A 19,977-nucleotide genomic window follows, 5' to 3' on the forward strand; every position below is an offset into this window, starting at 1 on the left:
AATTTGCATCTTTTATATTTGGTATCTATTAATAAATTATTGCAGTTATAGCTATTTTAGTACTTTTGCCCTTTAACTTTTATTCTAGGGTTAAGTGATTAATATGCCACTGTAGTACTGGAGTATTCTACATTTGAATATATACTTACTTTTACTGATGTGTTTTATATTTTCATGTTTGTGTGTTGCTAATTTGTGTTCTTTTAACTTGAAGAACTCCTTTCAGCATTTCTTGTAAAGAAAGTCAAATGTTGATGAACTCCCTCAGCTCTTGTTTGGGAAACTCTTTCTCCTTCATTTCTAAAGGACAACTTTGCCAGCAAAGAAGCTGAGGTCCTCTGCAGAGCAGGCCACTGTAAAGCATGATCATTGCTGCTGCATGACTGATACTGGTAGCCTCTGCCATTCTTCCTTGTGCCAAGCCATCTTTATACTTCTCAGCTTTGCTGATCTCTGGGTGGGATGAAACCAAAGATGGTCCTTTGTGCAGTGCCCCAAAAGGGTGGGGAAGCTGGTTGCTCACCCTTTCCTAGTGAGAGGAACTATTTCAGACCAGAGAGTTCCCTCTTGGCACTGAGCAGTGTGGACCTAGGGGGTGGGATAATGCAGACAAAATGAAACTGTCTTCCTTTCCTTTTTGTGTGGTCATTCTCTGTTGTTGTTGTTGTTGTTCCACTGTGTTGCTGAAATTTTTTAAGTGGACTCTTGAGCTCTCCCAGAGCTACTTTTGTTTGTGGATAGCTGTCTAATTGTTGAAGTTTGTTGGATGGAGTCTAGGGTCTCCTACGCCACCATTTTGGTGATGTCACTCTGGATGATCTCTCTGCTTTTAATAGCTGCATGCTATTTTGAATACCTTCTTGTGAGAGTTAAGCCAAATGAAAAACACGGAAAACATCTAAAGATATTCTACTGTGGGTTTTGTTTAATATCAATATTTTAGTTGCTTTTTCAAGGACAGCACTTTCACAACATAGTTTTGTACATTATTTTGCTTATTTTAAAAATGAATATTAACTGTTCACTGGAATTTTTGTTTTCTTTTAAAAAGACAATGCCACATCACAAGCTTTGGTTTTATTTGGTGCCCCTAAGGAAGCTGTTGAGATTATTCTTGAAAATAAAATGACAAATACTGAAGGTAAGGACTGAATCTAAATTGTATAGTAACCTATATAAGCTATATTTATATTCACTCATTAGTTTGTAATGTCAGTGTTAAATTTTTATTAAGAAATACACTGTAAATATCATTAATAGTTAACAGAGTAATGATATATAAGAATATAATATTTTAATAAATTTTATTAATAGTATATTGTTAATTAAAATTTGGTTCATAAGAATTGTTTACAATTTCAGAAATGTATGAATTTTTGAAATAAACATTTTCTTTATCCTTCATGCCAGGACTGGCAAGTGCTAGAAGCTTTCTAGTTCATTGAGAATATGTTTCTTAGAAGAAAAAGAATAAGGACTAATGTTTTTGGTGTGTGAAATCCGGAATTAAAAATTGTTTATTGAAAATCCATGAAACATTAGCTCAGAAAGTGTTTCTGGTATCTTATGTTGTAAGAAGTAGAAAGAGATGATGAAATGTATACATTTTATGTATAGAGTTTCATATTTGTTTCTTCTCAGATCATTCTGGTGGAGAACTCCATATTTATTAAAATATTTAATCTAAATTTTGGTAAATCTCTGCTCTGCAGGTTGTTAGTTTGACAGGATAAAATTGGTATAAGTTACCCTTCTGATTATTTATCTGTTTCTGTTCAATAGAAATCTTGAATAGAATTTTAATGTTCTGGCTTAGAGTTTATTGCCCAATGTTAGTTATGGGCCATAGTTAGTTTTAGACAAATGTTTTAAAATATCAAATTATTGATTTATTAACCAATTAATTCAAGACACTGGAATATACATGTGCTATTAGGGTGCAGAGATATTTAAGAAATGATTCTTATATGGAATGTATAATCTTGCAAGCCAAATAAAATATAATTATACACCAATTAGTACAAAACAATAGAAATGGATGGTTGTATAGAGTAACAACAAAGATGACACAAAGTATTTAAAAGGTTCTGCAGCCAATTCCAGTTTGTGACCATGGGGTTTCCCCACCACTAAGCCATTCTTGGACACCAGCTGGATGTCCTACAATTCAGTTCAATTCTAACATCAGCTACCCAGAGTTAGTGTCAGATCCCATAGGTTAAGGGCTTAGTCCTACAAGTCTACCCCCTTGCCCCACTTCAGATGCCAGTCAAAAGCCCAGTTTGTCACCTGTGCTTCTGACCAACCACTATAGATTGGTGGTTCCAATTACACCCCTCCCTGCCTTGGTTTTGACTAATCTGCTAGAGTGGCTCACAGAACTCAGAGAAACATTTTATTTAGTAGATCACTGGTTTATTATAAAAGGATATAACTCAGCAACAGCAGATGGAAGAGATGCGTAAGGCGAGATATGGAGGAAGGGCACAGAGCTTACATGTCCTCTTGAAGTGTGCTGGTCTCCCCAAATCTTTATGTGTTCACCAGCCCAGAAGCTCTCCGATCCCTGTCCTTTTGAGTTTTTATGGAGTCTACGTTACATGGGCAAGATTGATTAAATCATTGGCCATTGGCTATTGATGCACCCTGCAGCACCTCTCCCCTCCCTAGAGGTCGGGGCGGGACTGAAAGTTCCAACTCTGTAATCACAAGATTGGTTCTCCTGAGTCCCCATCCTTAGGTGGGGTCCAAAAGTCACCTCATTAACATAACAAAGGACACTTTCATTGCTCTCATCAGTTAGGAAATTACAAGGGTTTTAGGAACTCTGTGCTACAAACACATGAAGAGCAAATATATATTGCTTATTCTAAATCACAGTATCACAGTAGTGTATGACAAATGAATACTGTGGACAAGAATCTTTAGTGTTTCGAGTAACACCAGTTTGTATGGCCTCTAAGAATTAAGAGGATTGTTAATAGATAAGGACGGATTTGAACTGAATCTTGAAGGACGTATTTGTATATGAAAAGAAACGTGAGGAGGGAAATTAAGCAAGAACCACAGAATGAGTCAAATAATGTGATGAAATAACACAAAATACAGAAAAAATAGATTACTTTGACTATAGCATAGGAAAAATTCAGAAATTTAAAGATAATTGGTTAAAATAAAGCTAGAAGTGATTGAGGGGCAGTCAAGAAGCATTTTGAATTTCAGACTCAAAAGTGTGAACTTCATTATTGCTCAGTCTCTGGTCCTATATAGATTCGATTGGAGATATTATGTTACCAAATTCTTTGCTTGAAAGTATGAGTCTGAGTGCACTATGCAGAATTATTTGGTTACAGAAGGAAATATGGAAACTATTCACCTAAACAAATAAGCTGCTGGATAGTTCTCCAGAAAAGATAGGTTTATTTGGGGTCAGCAGATTTGGGGTGTGAAACCACAGTGAGCCATGTGCAAGTTCCCTCGAGGCAAGAGAAGGAGAACTCTTTTATATAAGGGAAAAGGAAGTTGGGAGGGCTATAGTAAACAAAGAGCTCATGGCTTTTCATTGGCTGAGTCCTTGCCAGGAAGGAAGAGGAGTCCTCCTTCTTGTTGGGCTCTGTTATCATCGCAGGGTATGAGAGCTCCCCCTGCTGGTCTCTTGACTTTAATTGCGGTTTCTGTTTATTAATTGCTATAAAAACGATTATCTTATTATGGTTTGTGCTTAAGGTAATAAGGGTTTGATCTATGAATGATAAACGGATATGAAAGATAGGAATTAAAGAGATTACAAAGGAGTTGTTAAGATTTGGTAAACCGACTGGGTATATTGTTACAGGAACTTTTTGAAAAGGAGGATTCAACAATGGTTTAACTGTTGCAAACTTTGATAATGGGAACAGAGAAGTAAGAAAGGAAAGAAATGGAATGAAGATGAGTTTAGTTTTAGAAATACTGGCTTTGCGGATGGGTTTGGTCCTTTTAAGACTACCTCTGGCTTGCTGTCCTTGACAAAGTCCAAATGTTTAATACCAAGTATATTGGAGATGGGCCTGAAACCGAAATTTTCATCTTGGTATGTCTTTACTCTCTGATCAGTCTTTTATTTGCCAAATAGTTCCTGGTTATCGACTGTGCCAGACACCATGCTCACTGTTTGGAATGTATCAGATCCCTGCCACCCTGCCACCTCCCTCTGTACATCTCCCTAATCTTTTCCAGCTCTATATCTGGTCATACAAATGTGCTTATTTTCCTCTGTAGCCTTTCTGACTTTGGCATTTTAGTTTACTGATGTCATGAATTTATTTCCTTGTTTGTGGTATATCAATTTCTCAAAGAGTACATTCTAATTTTAATTCTCTTCCTCCCATACTGCATAGGATCTAGCAAGTCCATCCTTCCCTTCCCTACATTCAGTGCTAGGCTTGGGCTCTAGGAAGGACAGGTTTTGGAATACATTTGGCAAGGAGTTCAGTGTAAAGTTAAGTCTAAAGATGTTTACTTAGGAGTCAAGCACTCAGAGGAGATGACCAAGGGAGAGACTATAAAGGGGAAAGATTATTTCTTACCAAGTAGTCATGATTAAGGAATATGAGGAGAAATAGGCAATGAGGAAGTAAAAGAAAGCTATTAAAGAAGAACATTTCAAAGAAGTATTTTCTACTATATTCTGTATAATGAGTTAAAAGAGAAGGAGAGTGGTACAAGGTTATTGAATTCTGTCACTAGGGAATGGCTGGTGGTCTTTGTAATCAAACAAATTTGTTGAGGTAAAATTTAAGTATAATAAAATCTACTCATTTTAAGTATACAGTTCAATGACTTGACAAATGTATACATCCATTTAACCACCGTCTTAAACAGGATATAGATACTCTTTTCAGAAAGTTCATTCATGTTCTTTGTGGTCACTGTCTCTTCACTCCACCCCTCATACCCACTGATATGATTTTAGTTTTAACATTTTAAAATTTTAAATAAGTGGAATCATTCCATTTGTGCTCTTTTGTGTCCAGTTTCTTTCAAAGACTCAGAAAGAGGTCTGTGAGATTCATCCATATTGTTGAATATATTAGTAGTTTCAATGTTGCATATATTAGTAGTTGTTCATTTTATTACTCAGTATTATTCCCTTGCATGAGTGCTGTATAGTTTATCTATTCAACCACTGATGGAAATTTGGGATTTTCTAATTTGGGGCTATTATAAATAAAGCTGTTATGAATATTTACACACAAGTCTTTTTATAGATGGATTTTTATTTATCTTGGGTAAATACATAGAAGTGGAATGCTGAGTCATATGATAAGTGTATGCTTAACTTTTATAAGAAATTTCCAAACTATTTTCCAAAAGTCATTTACAGTTCCACCAGCAATATATGAGTTATAGTTGTTCTATATCCTCACTAATATGGGCTTTGCCAGTCTTTCAAATTTTAGGCATTCTAGTGATTGTGAAGTTGTACTGCACTGTTAATTAAATTTGCATTTTTCTGATGATTAATGAAGCTGAGCATCTTTTTACATGCTTATTAGTCATTTGTGTATTGTCTTTTGGAAGATTCCAAGTCTTATGCCCATTCTTTATTGGGTTGTCTTCCTATATAGGAAGTTGTAAATTTTCTCTGCACATTCCAGATATAAATCATTTGTTGGATATATACATGTTTTCTCCCACTCTCTTGCTTGTCGTTTCATATTGTAATATCTTTTTGAGGCATGATGAATGTTTTGACTTTGATGAAGTCAAATTTATTTTTTTAATGTTTCTCTCTCCCCTCCCTTCCTTCCTTCTTTCTTGCCTGTATTTTAAAAATACTTTTCTATTATGTCCTGGCCTATATTGTTTCCGATGGCAAATGTAGCAGTTACTCATATCCATGTCCCCTATATGTAATGTGTCCTTTTGTTATCTGGCTGCTTTAAAGATTTCCTCTTCAATTGGTTTTCAGCAGTTTGGCTATGATGTTCCCAGACATAGTTCTCTTTATATTTTAATTGTATGAGATTTGTTGAGCTTCTTGGATGTGTGAATTGATGTTTTTCATCAAATTTTGAAAATTTTTTGGCTGTTATTCTGTTATTTTTCACTCCAAATTTCATTCTCCTCCTCTTACAGAACCTCAACTTCACATGTGTTGGACTGATGGATTTTTTCCTACAATTCCTTGAGGATCTGTTCTTTTTTGTTCATTTTTCTTTCTCTTCTTCAGATTGGATAATTTTTTTTAATTTATTTTATTTGTTTATTTTTGGCTGCATTGGGTCTTCGTTGCTGCACCTGGGCTTTCTCTAGTTGCGGCGAGTGGGGGCTTCTCTTGTTGTAGGACACAAGCTCTGGGCATGCAGGCTTCAGTAGTTGTGGCACACAGGCTCAGTAGTTGTGGCTCACGGGCTCTAGAGCACAGGCTCAGTAGTTGTGGTGCACAGGGTTCGTTGCTCTGCGGTATGTGAGATCTTCCTGGAGCAGGGCTTGAACCTATGTCCTCTGCACTGGCAGGCGGACCCTCAACCACTGCACCACAAGGGAAGTCTCTAGATTGGATAATTTTTATCAATTAATCGGCCCATTCATTCTTTACTCAGGGAAAGGTCTCCTTCTCCCTTCCCCCACCCCCAGTGTATAACAAAACTAAAAGGAACTTTGTTTTTCACAAAAAAAGTTAAAGGTACTTTCTGTTTATCACACAGAGGCTTTGCAAGGAGAAGAAATTATTGCTAAACTTAAGAGCACTAGCTTATTCTACATTTTGGGAAGAAAATCAAGATGTTAAAAGGAATAATCAAATGTGGAAAAGAAATCTGTGTTCAGATAAGTTTTTTACTCAGAGTGCTGAGGTCAGATAAAGGAATGATACAGTAACTGGGGTGATGGATGTAAAGGAATTACATATTAAAATCAGAAGAGAAGGAAGGATGGTAGTGATAAAATCTTAAATTATTGGGCCTGTGTGAGTAACTAATTATGTAAGGATCAAATTCATGGAGCAAGGAGAGTTGACAGTTAATGAACATAAACTGCCATTTGCCTGCACAGTCAGGCTGACGGTATTTTTTCTCAAACGAAAGTTTCATGTTGCAGTCTCAACAAACCTCAGCTCTGGCCTAGGTCCAGCAGGATCTTGCTCTTATGCATTGATTCTGAGCGAGGAAATTGGAGTTGGGCAGATTTTTAGAGCGAGTGAGTGTCCTGCCTGAGCTTAATTCTTTAAATACTCACCCTGATCCTTTGTGCACAGGCTTCATGAGGAGGAGCTCTATCCATTTATGTTTAACTGAAACTGTGGCTTCATTGTATCATGGAATTTTAGGTGAAAATGATCTTATATAACACCCTGCCAACTAGTTCATTTATTCAGTGAGAAATCTGAGGTTAGCAACTGAGTAGTTTTAGCTTAAAAAAGCACAGTTACTTATCAGTCAAGTTGAAAAATGAGTGACCATGGACACCTAGTTTTGTGACCTAAGTGTATCTATAATGTGGGCAAAATTAAAAAGAAGTGGAAAGGAAAGTTTTAACTTACACTGTGCATGTATTAGAATAAAGCAGTAATAAGAACTCCTGAATTCTTGTTCTTTCTTGTGCTGCTTGTGATGCCATGTCTTCTGTAGACTTTCAGTGCAAAATTTAACTTCACAGTATTTCATTTTCCCCACTTAACCATATGTAAAATGTTAATCCTAAACCATGGAGTGTGGTGGAAATTAATTAATACTCACCTAGTAGGTTGAGAATGGCACACGTAGAAAAATGTTAAATGAGTCATTGCTATCCTTGTTTTCTCCACATTTAATGAAGCAAAACAATGCTTTTGAGTATAAGGGCAATTCCCTGGTTGCTAAATGTACTATATTAAAACCTTATTTCTTGGGGAAGGGCAACATGCCCTTATCAGGACGTTTGGATAAGAGATCAATATGTACTTTTTACCAGCTTATTTTTTGGTCCTTTGTTACAGAGATGAAAAAAACTATATATATATATATATATATATATATATATATATCTGTGTATGAACTAAAGAGGTAAAATGGAATATAACACAAAAAAATAGTCATACTGAGTATATGCGTTCACTATGGTCAAACCATAGTAAAATACATTAGAATATCAGCATTGATATCTTGAAGGAACATTTGAATTTCAAAAACAAGTGATATGTGAAACTTTTGAGAGGTGCCCTGAAATATATTTTAAGAACTGCTTCTCTTTATTTTGCCACATTAAAAAAAATATAAAAACAACCTTCATGGTATTGCTTACACCCTAAAGCCAGAGAAATATAGTTCAAGTCCCAGCTCTCCCACATCCCAGCTCTGTGGAATAGGGCACTTTATATAACCTCTCTAAGCTCTGATTTCCTCACATGTGAAATCAAGAGAATAATCCCATTTCATAAGATTGTTGTGAGGATTAAATAATATGTGGCATCAAAGATACTTAGCACAGGGTTTCCCTGGTGGCGCAGTGGTTGAGAGTCCGCCTGCCGATGCAGGGGATGCGGGTTCGTGCCCTGGTCTGGGAAGATCCCACATGCCGCGGAGCGGCTGGGCTCGTGAGCCATGGCCGCTGAGCCTGCGCATCCGGAGCCTGTGCTCTGCAACGGTAGAAGCCACAACAGTGAGAGGCCCGCGTACCGCAAAAAAAAAATAAAAAACAAAACTTAGCACAGTTCCATGTTTGGCACATATTTTAGTGCTCAAAACTGTATATATATATATATATATATATATATATATATTTCTATGTGGGCTATTATTTTATATATGGGATATGAATATATATGGAATAGAGTAAACACTTATAAATTAAACACATGCCATTTTGACAGAGATTGCATTTTTGGAGGAGGATATTATGAGATATCATTTAAAGATATTTAAAAGATTGCAGTTTAAATGAAGCTATCTAAAATATTTACCATCTCTGTGTGTTGACATTGAAACAAAAGGCACAGACTGGAGACAACAGCATTACTCTGTGTTCCTCAAGGTTAACTGCAATGAGGACATCAGACTGTTCTTATTGAGGCACCGAGCCTATTCTGTGTCTTGCATTTAAGATCAGTGATTGCAGCTGTAATCCAGACCAGTAGAGTCCTTAGAGGCAAAAAGACTGCAAGTAAGCGCTTTGGTGGAGTCTTCACGGACAACTTTGCTGTGCTTCTGCAACCTTCAGTTGATTCGGAACATGCCAGGGTTAGAATCACTGAGGCACATCAGACTGAGTGGATTTTATGATGAGTACAACTTGAATGCCATAGTGAGAACATCAGTCACTCTTTACATGAGACTTCAATTTTTAGAGATGGAAGGTAGAAAATGAGGTTATTATGAGGATGATAGGGACCCGCTTTTACTTTTTTTCAGCAAGAGAAACCATGCTGGATTTAAGGAAGAAGTTCTTCAATGCCTGAGTGGTTAGATATTATTTACATTGGAACATGTGGGGCCTCTTTAAGGGGAGAATTTAAAATACATGTCAAAGTCATGTTTTAAGTGATTCAGGATCTATTTAGAAAAATGGATTAACTGGTTTCTACCTTTTTTCTTTATTTTTTCATGATGCTATGGAACACTTTAACTTTTTAACTTGCTTGAAGTTTTATTCTTCTTAGATTTATTTTTGTTTGTTACAGTTTAAGTTATAAATGATCATTTTATTTTAGCTTTCAGATTATTTGAAGGTTAATTCTATAATTCTCTGACATTTATCAATCTGTTGATTAAAGAAAGTTTGAGTGTTAGTACTAGTAAAGCAGAATACTTTTTGTACATTCTGAACATCAGGGTTTACTATTCTGTATATGACTGTGAACTGATGTCCTCTGTCTGCTTTATCTATAGGGGTGAATGCAGGCATTTACTTTAGCCACCCATGCCGACGTAAAAGCTGTGCTTTAGTAAACATCCCAGCACCATGTGTCAACAAAATGATTTCACACATTGAAGATGTGGAGTCTAAAATACAGAAGCATCTGAAACAGGTAAGTGATAATTAACATGCTAACATTTTTGTAAGCACTATAGGGCCTATAAGGGTCTGTTACTTAAAGAACCCGGGGAATTATTTTTTTTTCTGATGATTCTTGGACTACTTTATAGAATCTTGGCTCAGTTACATAATTTACTAATCTAGACATGTTTTTGATAGTGTCATTTCAGAAGGGTGAAATGACCTTATTAAATAGATTTTTTTTTCCTATGTGTTTGTTCTTTATCCACAGGCAATCATGCTAAGTAGTAATTTCCATAGCCAACTTGACTAGTAAATTAAATAGCATTTACATCCTTTTTAGGGACACTAAACTGATTAGATGATTAGCTGAGTACATTGGTGTATAAAAGGACAGAATGCCCTCTTTAATGAGTTATATTGTTCTAAAGAAATACTCAACAGGTCTGTTAAAAGAGAATATAATGATTCTTCCTTTGTCTTTTTAAACTGATGAAGTTTGCCTTTATTATTCTGAAGGGAGTTCAATCTTGAAATCTCTGAAACTTTCAGTTATTTTCAAAGGATGATTTAGGAATGATTAAAAAACCTTCTCATACATTTTATTAATATTATGTTTCTAAGCAATTAATGCACAACTATGCTGCCCAGACAGGAAGATAAGTTTGTCAGAGATTTGTGCTATTTCCCTTCCTTCACCGCTGTTACTGGATCTGGCTCTGAGAGAGTTCTGATGGGCCCTCATCATGCTTGATCTAGGGTGTAGTTTCCTTCCAGAGGCATTAGAGTGCCGTCTTTAAGATCACAGCCCTTAGAGCCATATATTCTGTGAACTTAGATGGGAATCGTGATAATAATATTGTGTTAGATAAAGTGCTAGCATATGATATTAGCTATGTGTATTGTTATTTCTACAATATTATTTATATCATTCTGTATTAGTATTATATTTATCTCTGTTGCTTTTTTGTTTCCCCAAACCAGAATACCCCTTCACAGAATGCTTTGCAGGTCACAGGTCTAATGGTGGCCTGGGCCTTGAAGAGTATATTAAATAGATAGAAGAGAATTAATATTAATTAATATGATATGCTGTACACATCACATGTGTTTTAATTAACAATTATGCATGTTGTTAAAAATGATGAAAATAGATTCACAGGTATTTTAATAAACAATTATAGTAACTGTACTATAATAGCTATTATAAACCATTGTAATAACTCAAAACTGTTGTTGAATTGTTAATGTTATGTCTAACTGATAGATGGGGAAATAATAATTTAAAGTAGTTGAGAATCTTGTTCAAGGTCATGACAGAATTGGGATTTGAACACACTCCCTCTTTTATCAAAGCCCATGTTCATTACCCAATCCTGCTTGGGATTCTGAGCAGTTAATGAACTGTTAAACACTATGGATAAGGCACCAGCTAAAATATTACCTTAGATAAAAGTAATTCACAAAATAAGCTAAGTTATTTTATAGCTTATCTTCAGGAAAACTGAAAAACCAGCCTTTTTGTGTAAATATATTATGTAAATGAGCCAGCTGCTATTAAGTTTGTCCATCCACTCATAGACGTTTAACTGCAATTCTGAATCTTGAAAAGAAAATTTTTCAGAGTAGAGTTACTGTGAACATTTTATCTATACTTCTTTTTGCAAAGAATGAGAAGACATGGAAAAATGATGGAAATAATCACCTGGATAACTTCCTATACAAATAAGAGTTTTTGTTTTATTTTTCTTCCACCTGATTCTCCCAGACTGCCTAGAATAGAGATAGTTTTATTTAATTTGGAATGATCTCTACTAAATTGAAAATTTCTTCTTCATTTAATCAATACAAGTCATTAAGATGCTACTATGATTTAAAAGAATGGCTTAGAGAGAAAGTATTTAGAAATCATTCTTTAAAATATAAAGAATATATTGTACAAAAATAATAACTGTATCATTAATAACAATGATAATAAAGCTAATGTTTATTAAGTGCTTACTGTATGTCATAGGCTGTATTAAACACTTAATATGCATGATTTTATTAAATCTTTATGGAAGCCTTGTGTGGTAGAAAGTGCCATTATCCCCAATTATGGATGAGGAAAATGATTGCAAAGGTTGATTTCTCCTTTCTCCCAGAGCTAGCATCCAGACTAGGTGTGTCTGAGACCTATGACCACTCTATTCACCACTGTACTGAGTCATCTCTATGCCTGAAGGCATGTCAGCTATGAGGACCCAATAACATAAATGTTAAAATGCTTATACTTGGAAAACGTTGCTTTGCTTCCACCATTTTGTATCCGTTTTTAACTCCGAAACCTAATGTTTGATCGTCTGACCCTCTTGACCGAATACTTTGAGTTCTCTCATTCTGTTAATTCTATTTCATTTGAAACTTCAAACCTGACACATGTACCATTTCCCATTCTATCATACCCATTTTCTTTTACTTCCTCGCCTAACCAGTTCATCTCTTAAAACACTCACCAATTGGTATATTTGGTCCTTTATTTCTTTATCCTGCCGTCCTTTTAGTCTGACAAAGTGCCAAATCTAATGAGCTCTCTCTGATGGTCAGCCATCTTCACTCCTACACCCAGGCTGCTGAATAGTGATGGAGAACATTACACAATAATCCAAATCTGAGATATTATGCATTCATGGTTTCCAACCTCAATGGGACCTTTCATAGTGCTCTGATATTATTCTATTTGTCAATCAGAACTTCCCCTAGTATTCTTTGGTGGCTACTCTAGTCCTCTCTTTTGTTCAGGTTTCCAAATCCTCCACCTCACTACTCAGTCATCTCTTACTTCCCAAAGAAAATAGGAGATAAAATAATAGAAATGCCTCAAACCCCTGTTATCTCACCTATGCACGTCCTTGAATTCCACAAACATAATTCCCTTTGTCCTTCCATGGAAGATTCCACTGCCCCCCCCACAATGGCTCTCCCTTCACCTGTGTTCTGTCTTGTGCCTTCGCAAGGATCTTGTTCCATCAGGCGTTGTTCCAACCATCCTATGTTCCAAATCTCCTTTTTTATTAACTCCTGTCAACGTTTAAAATATTGACATTTCTCCTGTTTTCAAGAAATTTTTTCATCCCATACATCCCTTTAAATATATCCCCTTTTCACTTTCTCTTCTCATTCCATGAAACATCTGAAAAGAGTTGCCTAAATTTACTATCTCTGATCCCTCACCTCCCAGTTACTCATTTATTCATTACAATCTATATTTGGTCCTCATTATTCTAATGAAAATATCTTCAGAACAATAACCACTGTTTTTCCTGTTATCTATTGCTACAAGCATGTGCACGTGCACACACACACAAACACACACACTCTAAAACTTCATGGCTAGAACAAGCATTTATTTGGTTACCGTTGAGCAGTTTGTTCTGGGCTCAGCTGGATAATTTTGTTGGTTCTTGCCTGGGGCCAATCATGTGGCTGCACATATCTGCTAAGTCAACTGGAAATAGTGATAAGAATGGCCTCGCTCACATGCCTGGTGGTTGGGAGAGTATTTTAAGAGGACAAATCTCAATGGGTAAGTGCTTAGTAAAGCTTTGCTTGTGTTATGTTTGCTCAAGTCCCACTGGCCAAAGCCAAGCCTTTAATCAGTCCCCCTGTTAATCCAGTAGAGTATTAGAGAAAATGTGGATGCCAGGAGACATGATTCTTTGGGAACTATTTATGTAGCAATCTATTAGCTAGTCCATTGGCAACATGATGAACCATCCATCCAAATGCAAACTATAATCACCAGCTCCCCAAAAGTTTTATTCCATAATGGTATCATGCAGACGTCCATGGTGACACATACTGCAAAAGATCTGACGCAGGCAGTATTTCTTAGGTGCAGCTTCTTTTTGACCCAGAAATATATGAATTAAAATGAGAAGTTAAATACTGTTCCTGCATACTTAGCATATAATGGTGAAGCAGGTACAGAATCATCACAAAAAACATTCTCATTTACGTAAGGGGAGGAATGAAAGGCACATAGCTTTCACTAATGCATAAAATTTTGAAATTTATCAGAGCACATGATGTTAGGTCTACCACACCTGGAACCAAGGAATGTTTCTTGGTTTAGGACTCAGTTCTGCTTCCTGGGAATAGTTTCTGAATTTGTTGTTCTACGTGTCTCTTTAATCTACTGTCTGAGCTCTTTGCTCTTTGATTTTCATAATAGACCTGAATAGCTATCTCAGGCTTTTTCCTGTATTAGTCTGCTCATGCTGCCATAACAAAATACCATAGACCTTGTGGCTTAAACAACAGAAATTTATTTTCTCACAGTTCTTCTAGAGGCTGGAAGTCCAAGGTCAAGGTGCTGTCAGGGTTGATTTCTATTGGGGAATCTCTTCCTGGTTTGTAAGCAGCCTCCTTCTCACTGTGTCCCCACATGGCCTTTCCTCTGTGCCCATATGTTGAGAGAGAGCTCTGGTGTCTCTTCCCCTTCTTATAAGAACACAGGTGTTATTGTATTGGGACCCCACCCTTGTGACATCATTTAACTTTATCTGCTAATATAGTCACATTGGAGATTAAGGCTTCAACATATGAGTTTTGGGCACAGACAGCTCAGTCCATAACACTGCCATAATAAGCTGGAAGCTCAGAAACTTTTTTGTATTTTGAACTCTCTCTTGTTTTTTAGGCCAAAATGTTTCAATTCTCCTAAGAACTTCAGGGTTTCATATTAATCTCATGGGGTTTAACCCCACAACTTAAAAGCTGTGGCCATATTCTTTTTTTTTTTATTTAACATAATTTCTTTTAGTTAGGTAATTTTTTATATTCTCCTAAATAGTATTGTTTTTTTAAAATAAACTTTATTTTAGAACAGATTGAGACGTCTAGAAAAATTGGGATGATGATACAGAGATTTCATATATACTTACATTGCATAATCTCTTACATTAGTGCAGTACATTTGTAGTATGGTACATTTGTTGTAATTAATGAACCAGTATTTGTACATTATTACTAACTGTAGTTCATACTTTATTTTAATTTCTTTAGGCTTATTTGAGATGAAATTCATGTAACATAAAATTAACCGTTTTAAAGTGAACAACTTGGCAGCATTTAGTACATTCGCAAAGCTGTGCTGTCACCACTTCTATGTAGTTCCAGGACATTTTCACCACTGCAAAATAAAGCCTCACACACATTAAAGATTTAATCCTCATTTAACTCTCTACTCTGGCCTGGCAACCACAATCTGCTTTCTATTTCTATGTATTTACCTTTTCTGGAGTTTTTGTATAAAGGAAATCATACAATATGTGATCTTTTGTGTCTGGCTTCTCTTGCTTAGCATAACATTTTCAGGTTCATCTGCATTGCACCATGTATCAGTACTTCCTTTTTTATGGCTTAATAATATTCCACTGTATGTATATACGACAATTTGTTTAACTGTTCATCTGTTAATGGACATTTGGGTTGTTTCTACCTTTTGTCTATTGTAAATATGGCTGAAATGAACCTTCATATACAAGGATTTATTTGAGCACCTGTTTTCAATTCTTTTGGATATATACCTAGGGGTAGAATTACTTTGTCATATGGTAGTTGTATGTTTAACTTATTGAGAACCACCAAACTCTTCTTCATAGCTCAAATATTTTTGTTCTTGAGTTGTGAGAGTTCTTTATATATTTTGGATCACTAGACCCTAATCAAATATATGATTTGTGAACATTTTCTCCAGTTATGTAGGTTGTCTCAATTTTTTTGATCATGTTCCCTGATGTACAAAAGTTTTTAATTTTGACGAAGTTCAGTTTATCTTTTTTTTTCTTTTGTTGCTCATGCTTTTGTTGTCATATCTAAGAATTCATTACCAAATCCCAGGTAATGAAGATTTACCTTTATGCTTTCTTCTTTGAGTTTTATGGTTTTAGCACTTATATTTAAATCTTTGATACATTTTACGTATAGGAGACATGTATATCCTTGGAGTCAAAGGTAAGATAATGGTGGATTAAAAATGACTACCCTCCTCCTTTATACCTCCTTCCATTAACAGTCTATTCTCTCAACCTTTAAACATAGACTGGACTTGTGACTTGTTTTGAACAAATATGTCAGAAGAAATGTCATATAACTGCTAAGCAAAGTGTCAAGAAGCCTTGAAGCTTCCGCTTTCACTCTCTTGCTGCTGTAAGTTCCCCAGGTAAAGAAGCATAATCTAGCCTCTTTGAGGATGAATGACCAAGAAGAGAGACAGACCCAACCCACAGCAAGCACAAACCATCAGACTTGTGAGTGAAGTTGTTTTGAACAATTCTATCCTAGTCAAGCTGCCAGATGACTGCATTAGTTTGAGGTCACATTAGTGACCAAAAAAACCACACAGCTGAGCCCATCTTACATGGTGACTCACAAAATTATGAGCAAATAAAACGGGGAATATTTATAGCCACTAAGTTTAAGAGTGGCTTATTATGCAGCAGTAACTTATGCATTGTTGAATACGACACTGAAATGTACAGGCACATGTGCGTATACACCACATTAAAGTGAGTAAAATAGAAAATTTTATTCTGTGTAGTGTTGAAAATGAAACTGTTGACCACTTTCTCCTTCTGGAAAAATCCCATTTCTATTTTTTTTTTAATGTATTTTGCTAACTTGACTCTAACAGGCTTTATTCCTACTTTGGTAGATATTCCCTCCAGTCTGTATGGCAGATCATTTTTCCTCTGACCATATTGAAAATACTCGTGCTACCCAGACATGTCCTCTTCTCATTTTACTCTCCCTTTGGATAATACCATTTGAATGTATGTTATTTTATTTATGTACTGTATGCTTATACCAATTTGAGATTCCCAGCTCAGATTTCACTTTTTTTATAAGACCCATATACCCAGTGCCTACTGAACATCTTTTTATATATATCTTTGAAGCACCTCAAATTCAAAACATATGAAAGTAGTTATTTCTTTCTTCTGTGTTCCCAGGTACAATTAAAGGAACATTATTCACCCAGTAACCTAAGCCAGAAAGTTGATTAATTATAATGACTGTTCACTTTTCCTTTGTATACAATTACTAATTTTTTGGTTTTTTAAATTTAATTTTATTTTTTATACAGCAGGCTCTTATTATTATCTATTTTATACATATTAGTGTATATATGTCAATCCCAATCTCCCAATTCATCACACCACCACCACCACCCGCCCTGCTCTCCCCTCCTTGGTGTCCATACGTTTGTTCTCTACATCTGTGTCTCTGTTTCTACCTTGAAAACCAGTTCATCTGTAGCATTTTTCTAGATTCCGCATATATGTGCGAACATATGATGTTTGTTTTTCTCTTTCTGACTTACTTCACTCTGTATGACAGACTCTAGGTCCATCCATGTCTCTACAAAGGACCCAATTTTGTTCCTTTCTATGGCTAAGTAATATTCGTTGTATATATGTACCACATCTTCTTTATCCATTCGTCTGTCGATGGGCATTTAGGTTGCTTCCATGACCTGCCTATTGTAAATAGTACTGCAGTGAACATTGGGGTGCATGTGTCTTTTTGAATTATGGTTTTCGCTGGGTACATGCCCAGTAGTGGGATTGTTGGGTCATATGGTAGTTCTTTTTCTAGTTTTTTAAGGAACCTTCATACTGTTCTCCATAGTGGCTGTATCAGTTTACATTCCCACCAACGGTGCAAGAGGGTTCCCTATTCTCCACAGCCTCTCCAGCATTTGTTGTTTGTAGATTTTCTGATGATGCCCATTCTAACTGGTGTGAGGTGATACCTCACTGTAGTTTTGATTTGCATTTCTCTAATAATTAGTGCTGTTGAGCAGCTTTTTATGTGCCTCTTGGCCATCTGAATGTCTTCTTTGGAGTAATGTCTATTTATGTCTTTTGCCCATGTTCTGATTGGTTGTGTTTTGTTTAATACTGAGCTGCATGGAGAATGTTTTGTAGTAAGAATCAACCAATTACAGCCCATGGGCCAACTTCAGCCCAAAGCCTGTATTTGTAATGCCAATGAGCTTAGAATGGTGTTAACATTTTTAAGGTTTGTAAAGAAAAACAGAAAAGAACATGTAGCCTGTTGATCTATAAAGATTAAATATTATATGCTTTTGAAAAAAAAATATTGAGCTGCATGAGCTGTTTATATATTTTGGAGATTAATCCTTTGTGTGTTGATTCATTTGCGAATATTTCCTCCCATTCTTAGGGTGTCTTTTCGTCTTGTTTATGGTTTCCTTTGCAGTGCAAAAGCATTTAAGTTTCATTAGGTCCCATTTGTTTATTATTTTTATTTTTTTATTATTATTATTTTTTGCGGTGCGCGGGCCTCTCACTGTTGTGGCCTCTCCTGCTGCGGAGCACAGGCTCCAGACACACAGGCCCAGCGGCCATGGCTCATGGGCCCAGCCGCTCCGCGGCATGTGGGCTCTTCCCAGACCGGGGCACGAACCCACGTCCCCTGCATCGGCAGGCGGACTCTCAACCACTGCGCCACCAGGGAAGCCCCCCATTTATTTATTTTTGTTTTTATTTCCATTACTCTGGGAAGTGGATCAAAAAAGATCTTGCTGTCATTTATGTCAAAGAGTGTTCTTCCTATGTTTTCCACTAAGAGTTTTGTAGTGTCCAGTCTTACATTTAGGTCTCTAATCCATTTTGAGTTTATTTTTGTGTATGGTGTTAGGGAGTGTTCTAATTTCATTCTTTTAAATGTAGCTGTCCAGTTTTCCAAGCACCACTTATTGAACAGGTTGTCTTTTCTCCATTGGATATTCTTGCTTCCTTTGTCATAGATTAAGTGACCATACGTGCATGGGTTTACCTCTGAGCTTTCTATCCTGTTCCATTGATCTATGTTTCTGTTTTTGTGCCAGTACCATAGTGTCTTGATTACCGTAGCTTTGTAGTATAGTCTGAAGTTGGGGAGCATGATTCCTCCAGCTCCATTTTTCTTTTTCAAGATTGCTTTGGCTATTCGTAGTCTTCTGTGTTTTCATACAAATTGTAATATTTTTTGTTCTAATTCTGTGAGAATACCATTGGTAATTTGATAGGGATTGCTTTGGGTAGTATAGTCATTTTCACAATGTTGATTCTTCCAATCCAAGAGCGTGGTATATCACTCCATCAGTTTCTATCATCTTTAATTTCTTTCATCAGTGTCTTCTAGCTTTCTGCATACAGGTCTTTTGTCTCCTTAGGAAGGTTTATTCCTAGGTACTTTAATCTTTTTGTTGCAATGGTAAATGGGAGTGTTTCCTTAATTTCTTTTTCAGATTTTTCATCGTTAGTGTATAGGAATGCAAGAGATTTCTGTGCATTAATTTGGTATCCTGCTACTTTGCCAAATTCATTGATTAGCTCTAGTACTTTTCTGGTATCATATTTAGGATTCTCTATGTATAGTATCATGTCATCTGCAAACAGTGACAGCTTTACTTCTTCTTTTCTGGTTTGGATTCCTTTTATTTCTTTTTCTTCTCTGACTGCCATGGCTAGGACTTCCAAAGCTATGTTGAATAATAGTGGCGAGAGTGGTCATCTTTGTATTGTTCCTGATCTTAGAGGAAATGCTTTCAGTATTTCACCATTGAGAATGATATTGGCTTTGGGTTTGTCATATATGGACTTTATTATGTTGAGGTAGGTTCCCTCTATGCCCACTTTCTGGAGAGTTTTTATCATAACTGGGTGTTGAATTTTGTCAAAAGCTATTTCTGCATCTATTGAGATGATCTTATGGTTTTTATTCTTCAGTTTGTTAATAAGTTGTATCACATTGATTGATTTTTGTATATTGAAAAATCCTTGCATTCCTGGGATAAATCCCACTTGATCATGGTCTGTGATCCTTTTAATGTATTGTTGGATTCTGTTTGCTAGTATTTTGTTGAGGATTTTTGCCTCTATATTCATCAAAGATATTGGTCTGTAATTTTCTTTTTTTGTAGTATCTTTGTCTGGTTTTGGTATCAGAGTGTTGGTAGCCTTGTAG

General features: G+C 36.0%; 1 protein-coding gene across 1 annotated transcript in view; it reads left to right on the plus strand.

Annotated features, from left to right (window-relative positions):
- CCDC178 (coiled-coil domain containing 178) overlaps window positions 1–19,977 on the plus strand; it is a 370,122-nt gene that overhangs the window by 4,129 nt on the left and 346,016 nt on the right. The window contains exons 2-3 of the mRNA XM_029217904.1: window positions 1,052–1,141; window positions 9,849–9,988. Coding sequence (XP_029073737.1) covers window positions 1,052–1,141; window positions 9,849–9,988 — 230 coding nt within the window. The remainder of the gene's footprint in view (window positions 1–1,051; window positions 1,142–9,848; window positions 9,989–19,977) is intronic.

The sequence above is a fragment of the Monodon monoceros genome, unplaced genomic scaffold (assembly GCF_005190385.1).
Source record: "Monodon monoceros isolate NGI ecotype Baffin Bay Population unplaced genomic scaffold, NGI_Narwhal_1 Super_Scaffold_1, whole genome shotgun sequence".
Lineage (NCBI taxonomy): Eukaryota > Metazoa > Chordata > Mammalia > Artiodactyla > Monodontidae > Monodon > Monodon monoceros.